The 12383-nt window shown below is 39.3% G+C and overlaps 1 protein-coding gene across 4 annotated transcripts in view; it reads right to left on the bottom strand.

Moving 5' to 3' along the window:
* sh3glb2b (SH3-domain GRB2-like endophilin B2b) overlaps positions 1-5758 on the bottom strand; it is a 59422-nt gene extending 53664 nt beyond the window's left edge. For 2 of the 4 annotated variants that reach the window (XM_061876806.1, XM_061876807.1), the window contains exon 1: positions 5562-5756. In XM_061876806.1, coding sequence (XP_061732790.1) covers positions 5562-5729 — 168 coding nt within the window. In that variant the 5' untranslated portion in view covers positions 5730-5756. Of the gene's footprint in view, positions 1-5561 lie in introns of all 4 variants that reach the window. The other 2 variants (XM_061876808.1, XM_061876805.1) reach the window with 2 other exon arrangements.
* Positions 5759-12383: the final 6625 nt, after the last annotated feature.

Raw genomic sequence — 12383 nt, 5'->3', positions numbered from 1 at the left:
AAATGCATACCTGAAAAAACTGACCATAACGTTGAATTTGCAAAAAATCTCTTCATAGACATTTGTTTTTTTAATAATTATGGCTAGTAGTAGGCTGTTTTTTGGCTTTAGTATCTGATAGATTATTGGTGATACATCACATTCAAGGACAAGAGCATAGATATATAATAAAGATATAAATACCGTATTTCCTTGAATTGCCGCAGGACTTATAGTATGCGCCTGCCTTGAATTACTGCCGGGTCAAACTCGCTTCGCAAAATAATTAGTGCATGCTTAGTATTACCGCCTGGTCAAACTTGTGACGTCACGAGTGACACTTGCACTGTCATCAATTTCAAAATGGAGGAGGCTGATTTCAATACAGATCATTTGAAATCGCATAAAGGGAAGAAGATTAAGAGCTATTCAGTAGGATTTAGGGTCCAAGCTTACATCACAGTCAAATTTTTACTGCATGCCTTTGGTAAGTGCCGGAGTGAGAAGAGGTTTTAAAATGATTAGTGCCTGCTTACTTTTACGGCATGCCTTTGGTAAGCGCAATTCAAGGAAATACGGTACTTGATTGATTGATTGATTGATTGATACTTTTATTAGTAGATTGCACAGTACAGTACATATTCCGTACAATTGACCACGAAATGGTAACACCCCAATAAGTTTTTCAACTTTTTTAAGTCGGGGTCCACGTTAATCAATTCATGGTAAACTTGCCATTAGTTCCAATAGATTTTTGTCTATTTCCATTCTAAAAGTTATGTATTCATCTTTTGTGCAATATTTCCTACATAAATACACTAATGTTAGCTTTTTTTGGTCCAATTTTCCATGCGTAAATACATGTTTTATTGCTAACTACTTGAGTAATAGGACTGTGTGCAATCATAAAGCACTTTAACTTACTAGGCCAAAGGAGATGTGTATTTTATTCCTTCTGCACAATTATACGCAACAATTAAGCACTTTTCCATCTGCCTTATGCAATGTAACCACTATGGCCACTTTGTTCCTGATTTGCCCTGATCTTAGGTCATCAAGCTGCCACCGACTGCAGACGGAACCTAGCTTTTGGCCAAGATTTTGCACCTTTACATTTGATATGTTTATTCATGTGCATTGTCCCATGTAACAAAGATGTAACAAATCTGGCAAATGGCCACTTCCTATCAGGAGTTTTTTAATACATCTATGAACAAGCTTATTTGTGTGTCTGGTAGGACTCGCCAAAGTTAAGTAGGAGAAAACGCGGTCGATTATAACTTACTTAATGTCTCTGTGCGGCCCGGTAGCAAATGCGTCCCAGACCAGTGCCGGTTCCTGGACCGTTGGTTGGAAACCACTGCTTTTAACTACAGACTAATATATTTACAGAGATTGTTTATGCTTTTAAAAGTCTGTATTTATTTATTAAAACAAGTGCATTTGAAATTGCAGGGAAAACAATTGCACTTCATAATAGCACTATTAACCAGTCATTTTAAACAGTTAACTCATTCCTTTACAGGATAAACACATTTGAAAAAACAAGTGCAACTGTACTTATTTACACAAAAGTGTTAATATTGTATTTCCATGGCATATTGCATTGTAACTAGTTCCACAGCAGTTTCTATCCTGTTCTTACCTTATCTCATTGATCTCCTCTCATACTGTATGTGTGTTTATGTGTGCGTACCCATGAAAAACGTAACAAAAACATGAGCAGAGTTGTACTTTTTAGATGTTTGGGCCCTAAAATATGTGGTGCTGATGACCGCCGTCTAACGTTGCGTGACTGTGTGTGATACATTCACTAACGTAACTTTATGTGTAGGTACCTCATGCAATCCTGCTTAAAAAAAAATCACTCAACACAAAGTATGAATAAGGTAGCGAACTACAGTGGACGCAACTAGAGTTGGCCGATATTGCCTTTTTTTAATATCTCGATATTTTTAGGCCATATCGCGATACACGATATATATCTCCATATTTAGCCTTTGCCTTGAATGAACACTTGATGCCTTGTAATCGCAGCAGTATGATGATTCTATGTGTCTACATTAAAACATTATTGTTCATACTGCATTAATATATACTAATTTTAAAATTTCATGCGGAGAAGGAAATCACAACTAAGTCAATTGACCAAAACTGTATTTATTAAACAGTTATTAAGCAGTGGCACAAATATTGTTGTCATTTCCAAAACTGAAAGTGCAAGATTGTCATAGACATTTTAAAACAAGCTATGAGTGCACTTTTGTGCATGATGTCACTAAGATGACGTATCAAAACAACACCAAATTAAAGTGCACTTTTTGTACAGAATAGTTTAAAACAAATAAAGTGCACTTTTGTGCATGATGTCACACAAGATATTTTAATAACTATCAAATCAAAAATGAGCTGCAAAATAGGAAATCATATAGTGTTCGTCCTTTGCAATGTGCTGGTTTACTGAGGACATTATCTCCTTTTGTTGTTGACTTTTTTTCATACGGTGTTGATATGGAAATGTTTGCCTCGGTATTTCGATGGTGTGGGCGTGTGGCACCGAATGTAGATGTTGATATGCAGAGTAATCACTCTTCATTCTCTAGCATGTGACTTTTCAAATGATGCTACACATTAGCAGTAATGTTTCTTTTGGTGGTAACGCATGTGCCCCACACTTGACAAATTAAAGTTGTCTATTCGACTTCTTCCCACATGAAGCCCAACCACCGCCAGACGATGGACCCCCTGCTGTTTTTCTTGGGAATTAAATCTTCCTTCATTTGTTACCAGATTAGTACCTTCATTCTCTCGTATTACCACTCGCGTTGCTTCGCTAGCATCACAGCTAACGTTACCCAGTCTGCTACCTATCTGCTCCGCGAGGGGGCGTATACGTATGACGTGACAGTGTGTGACGTATGTAAGAAGGTGTGATTGTCTGTGAGAAGGATACACAAGAAGGAGTGGGAATAGCCTGTAGTGTAATGCCTGCAGATAAAAGCAACTACGTGAGAACGTATACTCGAATATCACGCTACATCCATCCATTTTCTAACGCTTATAGTCATTTTCTATATCGCACAGAGACAAACCCGCGATATACTGTATCACGTATATCGATATAACGGCCAGCCCTAGTCAGAACAGATTGCCGTCTTTGCAATCATAGACATCTTATACACCTTTCGGGAGAACATCCGCACCGTAACACAACATAAACGCAACAGAACAAATACCCAGAACCCCCTTGCAGCACTAACTCTTCCGGGACGCTACAATATACAAACCCCGTTTCCATATCAGTTGGGAAATTGTGTTGGATGTAAATAAAAAACGGAATACAATGATTTGCAAATCCTTTTCAACCCATATTCAGTTGAATATGCTACAAAGACAACATATTTTATGTTCAAACTTATAAACTATTTTTTTTGCAAATAATCATTAACTTTTTATTTTGATGCCTGCATCACGTGACAAAGAAGTTGGGAAAGGTGGCAATAAATACTGATAAAGTTGAGGAATGCTCATCAAACACTTATATGGAACATCCCACCGGTGTGCAGGCTAATTGGGAACAGTTGGGTGCCATGATTGGGTATAAAAGCAGCTTCCAAGAAATGCTAAGTAATTCACAAACAAGGATGGGGCGAGGGTCACCACTTTGTAAGCAAAAATTGTCGAACAGTTTTAGAATAACATTTCTCAACGTGCTATTGCAAGAAATTTAGGGATATTACCATCTACGGTCCGTAAAATCATCAAAAAGTTAAGAGAATCTGGAGAAATCACTGCACCTAAGCGATGATATTACGGACTTTTGATCCCTCAGGCGGTACTGCATCAAAAACCGACATCAGCGTGTAAAGGATATCACCACATGGGCTCAGGAACACTTCATAAAACCACTGTCAGTAACTGCAGTTGGTCGCTACATCTGTAAGTGCAAACTAAAACTCTACTATGCAAAGCCAAACCCATTTATCAACAATATCCTTAAACGCTGCTGGCTTTGCTGGGTCTGAGCTTACCTAAGATGGACTGATGCAAAATGGAAAGCTGTTCTGTGGTCTGATGAGTCCACATTTCAAATTGTATTTGGAAACAGAGGACGTGGTGTCCTCCAGAACAAAGAGGAAAATAACCATTCGGATTTTTAGAGGCGCAAAGTTCAAAAGCCAGCATCTGTGATTGTATGTGGGTGTATTAGTGCCCAAGGCATGGGTAACTTACACATCTGTGATGGCACCATTAATGCTGAAAGGTACATACAGGTTTTGGAGCAACAAATGTTGTCATCCAAGCAACGTTATCATGCAAGACAAGTGTTACAACAGTGTGGCTTCGTAAAAAAAGAGTGCGGGCACTTTTCTGGCCCGCCTGCAGTCCAGACCTGTCTCCCATCGAAAATGTGTGGCACATTATGAATCGTAAAATACCCCGGACTGTTGAATGACTGAAGCTCTACATAAAACAAGAATGGGAAAGAATTCCACTTTCAAAGCTCCCACAATTAGTTTCCTCAGTTACTTAATGTTTATTGACTGTTGTTAAAAGAAAAGGTGATGTAACACAGTGGTGAACATGTCCTTTCCTAACTAATTTTTCACGTGTTGCAGCCATGAAATTCTAAGTTAATAATTATTTGCAAAAAAAAACAAAGTTTATGAGTTTGAACATCAAATATCTTGTCTATGTAGTGCCTTCAATTGAATATGGGTTGAAAAGGATTAACAAATCATTGTATTCCGTTTATATTTACATCTAGCAAAATTTCCCAACTCATATGGAAACGGGGTTTGTACTGTACAACCCCCACTACCCACTACCCCAAGCCCACCCACCTCAACCTCCTCATGCTCTCTCAGGGAGAACATGTCCCAAATTCCAAGCTGCTGTTGAGGCATGTTAAAAAAAATAATGCACTTTGTGACTTCAATAATAAATATGGCAGTGCCATGTTGGCATTTTTTCCTTAACTTGGAGTTGATTTATTTTGGAAAACCTTGTTACATTGTTTAATGCATCTAGCGGGGCATCACAACAAAATTAGGCACAATACTGTGTTAATCCCACGACTGTATATATCGGTATCGGTTGATATCGGAATCGGTAATTAAGAGTAGGACAATATCGGCAAAAAAGCCATTATCGGACATCTCTGATTATTACTTCTAAGAGTCCAGCCCTCCACACTCACTATTAGGGGCGTGTTGAGTGCAACATCCGGGTAGTGGCAGTGCTTTTGCTCTTACTGTAAACACACTTAAGGACATAAAAAAAATGGTTTTAGTACGGAAGTGCGGAAATTGCCTTTTTTTTTTTTTAACTTCCTCCTGATGACGACCCCCGCTCAGCCGTGCGGAGACTCACGTGACTTATGTGCTCGATTAATCATCAATAATGGATGAAAGCTCGGCAAACATTTATCGACTTGACATGGCAACCGAACTCAAATACTCTTTAAGTTTTACTCATAAATCACATTTTAAAGGAACATTGAAACGTAATGCGCAGCAGTTTGTGTGGAACACCGAGGCCCGGAGGATGTAGTTACATCGACGTCCAGATGGTTTACGTACCTGAACAGCCCTGGTAAAGAAGACCCCCGCACCCGAAGCCAGTTTTTTCACATTAAAATCCATGCTGCCGGGTCTGTGCTGGGAGTGCAGAGGAACTATCCTGCCGAGGGAGTCCTCTGGATCAGCTGAAATGATGGAGCAGCAGACCGAGGCAGTAATCCGCCTCATCGACGATCGGAAATCGACACTTCGCCCTGCATTTAAAGAGACAGACCACCGACTTGCAAGTCACGACTTTCCCACTAAAAACCCTGCAGCAAGAACTTAAATAACAACGTCACGGTTTCCCTAAACATTTTAAGACTAAGCTATAGTATTTAGCTATAGTTTCTTCATTCTTCTGAATGTTTTTATTACAGTAATATGTAACACCACATTATCATATTGAATGGATTGAAAAAGGATAATCCATACATCCATCCATCCATTTCCTACCGCTTGTCCCTTTCGGGGTCGCTGGAGCATACAGGACTGTCTCAGAAAATTAGAATATTGTGATAAAGTCCTTATATTTTCTGTAATGCAACTAAAAACATGAAAATGTCATACATTCTGGATTGATTACACATCAACTGAAATATTGCAAGCCTTTTATTATTTTAATATTGCTGATTATGGCCTACAGCTTAAGAAAATTCAAAAATCCTATCTAAAAAAATGTTAATATTTCCTCAGACCAAGTAAAAAAAAAAAAGATTTATAACAGCAAAACAAAATCAAACATTTGAAAATGTCAATTAATGCACTCAGTACTTGGTTGGTAATCCTTTTGCATGGAGTGTGGCATGGAGGCAATTTGCCTGTGGCATTGCTGAGGTGTTATGGATGCCCAGGATGCTTCAATAGCGGCCTTTAGCTCATTTGCATTATTTGGCCTGGTGTCTTTCAGCTTCTTCTTCACAGTACCCCACAAATTCTCTATGGGGTTCAGGTCAGGGGAGTTGGCTAGCCAATCGAGGACTGTAATGCCATGGTCAGTACACCAGTTACTGGTGGTTTTGGCACTGTGGGCAGGTGCCAGATCATGCTGGAAAATGAAATCATCATCTCCATAGAGCTTTTCAACAGATACAGCTTCAATAGCCGTATTCCCATGGTCAAGCCACTCCTGAACTCTATAAGTTCCCTCAGTCAGCAATGGTTTGGGGAGCCATGTCAGCTGCTGGTTTTGGTCCACTGTGTTTCATCAAGTCCAAAGTCAATGCAGCTGTGTACATGCTTCCATCTGTTGTAAAGCTCTATGGAGAGGATGAGTTCATTTTCCAGCATGATCTGGCACCTACCCACAGTGCCAAAACCAGCAGTAACTGGTGTACTGACCATGGCATTACTGTCCTCGATTGGCTTGCCAACTCCCCTGACCTGAACCCCATAGAGAATTTGTGGGGTATTGTGAAGAAGAAGCTGAAAGACACCAGGCCAAATAATGCAAATGAGCTAAAGGCCACTATTGAAGCATCCTGGGCATCCATAACACCTCAGCAATGCCACAGGCCGATCGCCTCCATGCCACGCCGCATAGATGCAGTAATCCGTGCAAAAAGTACTTAGTGCATTAATTGACATTTTCAAATGTTTGATTTAGTTTTGCTGTTATAAAGCTTTATTTTTTACTTTGTCTGAGGAAATATTCTAATTTTTTGAGACAGGATTTTTGAGTTTTCTTAAGCTGTGTGCCATAATCAGCAATATTAAATTAATAAAAGGCTTGCAATATTTCAGTTGATGTGTAATGAATACAGAATGTATGACATTTTCATGTTTTTAGTTGCATTACAGAAAATAAAGGACTTTATCACAATATTCTAATTTTCTGAGACAGTCCTGTACTTGCCAACCCTCCCGGATTTTCCAGGAGACTCCCGAAATTCAGCGCTTTTCCTGAAAATCTCACAAAATTCAGGCAGAGCTGGAGGCCACGCCCCCTCCAGCATCATGCGGACCTGAGTGAGGACAGCCTGTTTTCACGTCCGCTTTCCCACGAGTCTGCCCAATGACGTTACAACTGTAGAGTGATCGAGGGCGAGTTCTCGGTTTCTTTATTGTTAGGCAGTTGCACTAACGTCCTCCCAGCGCGGTAATAACACACAACAGCAGTCACGTTTTCATCTTCCGTAAAGCAGTTCGTCTGCCGTAAACAGCAATGTGGTGACACTCTTTAACAGGACAATACTGCCATCTACTGTACATGCATATGGTTAGAAAAACAGTGACAGAGAATACAACAAGGATGGACAATTCAACCCTTAACCCAACAATGAGTAGATGAGTGTTATGTGTGTGTAAATAAACAAACACTGAAATTCAAGTATTTCTTTTATTTATATGTCCATCCATCCATCCATCCATCCATGTTCTACCGCTTATTCCTTCATCCACCCCCCCTCTTAACCATGCCCCCAACCTCCCGAAATTGGATGTCTCAAGGTTGGCAAGTATGCGCTGGAGCCTATCTCAGCTACATTTAGGCGGAAGGTGGGGTACACCCTGGACAAGTCGCTATCTCATCACAGGGCCAACACAGATAGACAAACAACATTCACACTCACATTCACACGCTAGGGACCAATTAGTGTTTCCAATCAACCTATCCTAAGGCGGCGTGGCTCAGTTTGGAGAGTGGCTGTGCCAGCAACCTGAGGGTTCCTGGTTCAATCCCCACCTTTTACCGTCCTAGGCACCTCACCTTTGCTCCTGATGGGTCATGGTAAGCGCCTTGCATCGGTGTGTGATTGTGTGTATGAATGGATGAATGTGGAAATAGTGTCAAAGCGCTTTGATTTCCTTAAAAAAAAGGTAGAAAACGCTATACAAGTATAGACCATCCCCAGGTGCATGTTTTTATGGAGGTGGAAGGAAGCCGGAGTACCCGTAGGGAACCCACGCAGTCACGAGGAGAACATGCAAACTCCACACAGAAAGATCCCAATCCCGGGATTTCACTCAGGACCTTTGTATTTTAAGGCAGACGCTCTAACCCTTCATCCACCGTGCTGCCAAGGATAGATGAATTACATTAAAATTTTGTTTCACATAATTATAAAACGTGTGACAACATTTTGTCAAAGGGCAGGAAACTCCAAATAAAAAAAAAATGGTTAGATATACTCACACACACACAAAAAATCAAAATCTACAGGGATGTCAAAGAAAAGGCCCGCGGGCCAGATTCGGCCCGCAAATGTAATATCTATGGCCCCCAGGTTTTTTTTTAATTCTTGTTAAGGTTTCTCATTGTGTCCCATTGGGTTGAGTTTTTTTCTTGCCCTGATTTTACCATGAATTGATTAATGTGGACCCTGATGTAAACAAGTTGAAAAACTTATTCTAGTGTTGTACTATACTGTGCAATCTACGAATATAAGTTTCAATCAATCAATCAATCAAAATGTGGGATCTGAGACAAGGATGTCGTTGTGGCTTGTGCAGCCCTTTGAGATACTTGTGGTTTAGGGCTACATAAATAAACTTTGACTGATTGATTGATTATTAGAACCGGCCCGCAGGGCACCGCCGCCGAATGCTGTTTAGCACGCACCAATACTCCATCAGTGTTGGCGCTAGGAATTTTCAAAATGGGGTCCCAGGGACCCCATCAAGTCAGAAAAAATGAGGTCCCAGAGTAAATTTTTGGGGTCTCACTTTTTTGTAACTGTTTACAAAAAAAATTATACATGTATGCATTATCCTGTTACATCTCACATTTGAAATTGTGTTTTGGATAAAAGTTGTCATAAACGTTAATCCATTTAAAATAATAATACAAAAAGAAAACAAATGTTTATGCGCATGCAAATGTATTCATTTATAAAAACTCATTCACTTTCTTTCTTCCTAGGATGATATTTGATTAATATTAGAACCTGATCGCAGGGCACCGCCGCCGAATGCTGTTTTGCACGCACCAATACTCCCTCAGTGTTGGCGCTAGGAATTTTCAAAATGGGGTCGGGACCCCATCAAGTCATAAAAATGGGGTCCCACAGTAAACTTTTGAGGTCCCACTTTTTTGTAACCGTTTCGAAAACAAATGATAAATGTATGCATTATCCTGTTATATCTCACATTCTATATCGTGTTTTGGAAAAAAGGTTGTCATAAACGTTACTTAATTCATTAAAAAAATAATACAAAAGAAAACGCATTTTTATGCACATGTAAATGTATTCAGTTATAAACATTCATTCACTTTCTTCTTTCCTCCATGGATCTAAACTTTACTGGTATTTTTTGCTATATTTTTATTGGAATATTTTCAGAATGCATTTGTTCGTTTTTTGGCCAAAGTAAGACAAAGAAAACAATCTGAAGTTGTCTTTATTTTTTAGTTTTAATGCCATGATTTTAATAGTTTGGCCCGTGTGTGCACAGATTTTCCTCCATGCGGCCCCTGAGCTAAAATACATTCGACACCCCTGACCTATAACAAGGGTGCCCAAATATTTTGCCTCCAAGGGCCAAAGTGAAAATGTGCCAATGGTCCGCAGGCCAAATAGCAATTTTTACGATGCAACAGAACCACAAGTGAGGAAATAACCTCATGTAAAAAATAAGATAATCGTGATTGTCACACAGACTGTGTGCCTAATTCAGTTAACATGCATTTATGCATCTTTTATATAAATGTGTTACCTCAAAACATTCAAAAATGTTAATTCCTGCACATTTTTGCCTCTTCCAAGTGTTCTGTAACCAGTTCTTCTTAGATATTTCATGTGATTGCTTTCAAATTTTGGAGAATAATTAATTTCAAAGCATTTAGGTTTTCATTATAGGACGAAGATGATTTTTTTTACATAGAGCAGGGGTCGGGAACCTTTTTGGCCGAGGGAGCCATGAAAGCCAAAAATTTTAAAATGTATTTTTGTGAGAGCCATATAATATTTTTTTAATACTGAATACAACTAAATGCGTACATTTTTAAGTACGACCAGCATTTTTAGAGTATAATAAGTCTCTTATTCTTTTGAATGACACTGTTATTCTGAAGCTAACCAATAATAAATAAAATACTTCTTACCCTTAATGCGTTTTCTTGAACAGCTGCGGTAGAAAATGGATGAATGGATTAAAATGCATGAGAATGTTTTATATTTTGAACGTTATTTTTAACACTGTGATTACCAGCGGAACTATTCATTACTTATCGTGTTAAGCAATGCCAGCTAAGATTTACCTGAGAGCCAGGTGTAGTCATCAAAAGAGCCACATCTGGCTCTAGAGCCATAGGTTCCCTACCCCTGACATAGAGCGTCAAAAAGTCACAACTTTACCCTAGGGCAAGGTTTTCAAATTCAAATGTAACTAGTTAAGAAAAAAAAATCTATAGATTTTACGATTACAAAAAAAATAGCACTTCAATCACCGGATTATTACCATAAAATGTACGTTTTGTTTTTTTTACACCAAATTACTGCAAATTTAAAAACTGTATCACTGTTTTTACATTAAAATTCTGGCGACTGAGCTGCCATGGTTTTACAGTAAAATCAAATTACTTTCTTACAGCTTGAATGAGGTCAGTATGAATACGTTACATTTGGTAGCCATCCTTTGGCAAATTGACACAATGGGACAATTTCGCCAGTGGATCCCGGGATTCCTACAGTCGTGGTCAAAAGTTTACATGCACTTGTAAAGAACATAATGTCATGGCTGTTTTGAGTTTCCAATAGTTTCTACAACTCTTGTTTTTTTTGTGATAGAGTGATTGGAGCACATACTTGTTGGTCACAAAAAACATTCATAAAGTTTGGTTATTTTATGAATTTTATTATGGGTCGACGGAAAATGTGACCAAATCTGTTGGGTCAAAAGTTTACATAAGACAATGTGAATATTTGGTTACATGTCCCTTGGCAAGGTTCATTGCAATAAGGCACTTTTGGTAGCCATCCACAAGCTTCTGGTTGAATTTCTGACCACTCCTCTTGACAAAATTGGTGCAGTTCAGCTAAATTTGTTGGTTTTCTGACATGAACTTGTTTCTTCAGCATTGGCCACGTTTAAGTAAGGACTTCCGCAAGGCCATTCTAAAACCTTCATTCTAGCCTGATTTAGCCATTCCTTTACCACTTTTGATGTGTGTTTGGGGTCATTGTCCTGTTGGAACACCCAACTGCGCCCAAGACCCAACCTCCGGGCTGATGATTTTAGGTTGTTCTGAAGAAATTGGAGGTAATCCTCCTTTTTCATTGTCCTATTTACTCTCTATAAAGCACCAGTTCCATTGGCAGCAAAACAGGCCCAGAGCATAATACTATATTTTTTTGTTTCATCTGACCACAAAACTCATCTCCGAAAGGTCGTATCTTTTTCCATGTGATGAAACAAAAATGGAGGTTTTTGGCCACTATATATTTGGAGGCGAAAAGGTGAGGCCTTTAATCCCAGGAACACCATGTCTACCTTCGGTGGTGGTAGTATTATGTTCTGGGCCTGTTTTGCTGCCAATGGAACTGGTGCTTTACAGAGAGTAATTGGGACAATGAAAGAGGAGTACCTCCAAATTCTTCAGGACAACCTAAAATCATCAGCCTGGAGGTTGGGTCTTGGGCGCATAGGGTGTTCCAACAGGACAATGACCCCAAACACACATCAACAGTGGTAAAGGAATGGCTAAATCAGTCTAGAATTAAGGTTTTAGAATGGCCTTTGGGAAGGCCTTCCATTGGGAACGTGTGGACAATGCTGAAGAAACAAGTCAATGTCAGAAAACCAACAAATTTAGCTGAACTGCAACAATTTTGTCATGAGGATTGGTCAAAAATTCAACCAGCTTGCGAATGGCTACCAAAATATGGAGGTCAAAAATTGGTGGTA

This window comes from Nerophis ophidion, linkage group LG17 (assembly GCF_033978795.1).
Source record: "Nerophis ophidion isolate RoL-2023_Sa linkage group LG17, RoL_Noph_v1.0, whole genome shotgun sequence".
Taxonomy (NCBI): Eukaryota; Metazoa; Chordata; class Actinopteri; order Syngnathiformes; family Syngnathidae; genus Nerophis; species Nerophis ophidion.
This window is presented reverse-complemented; position numbering and strand designations above follow the sequence as displayed.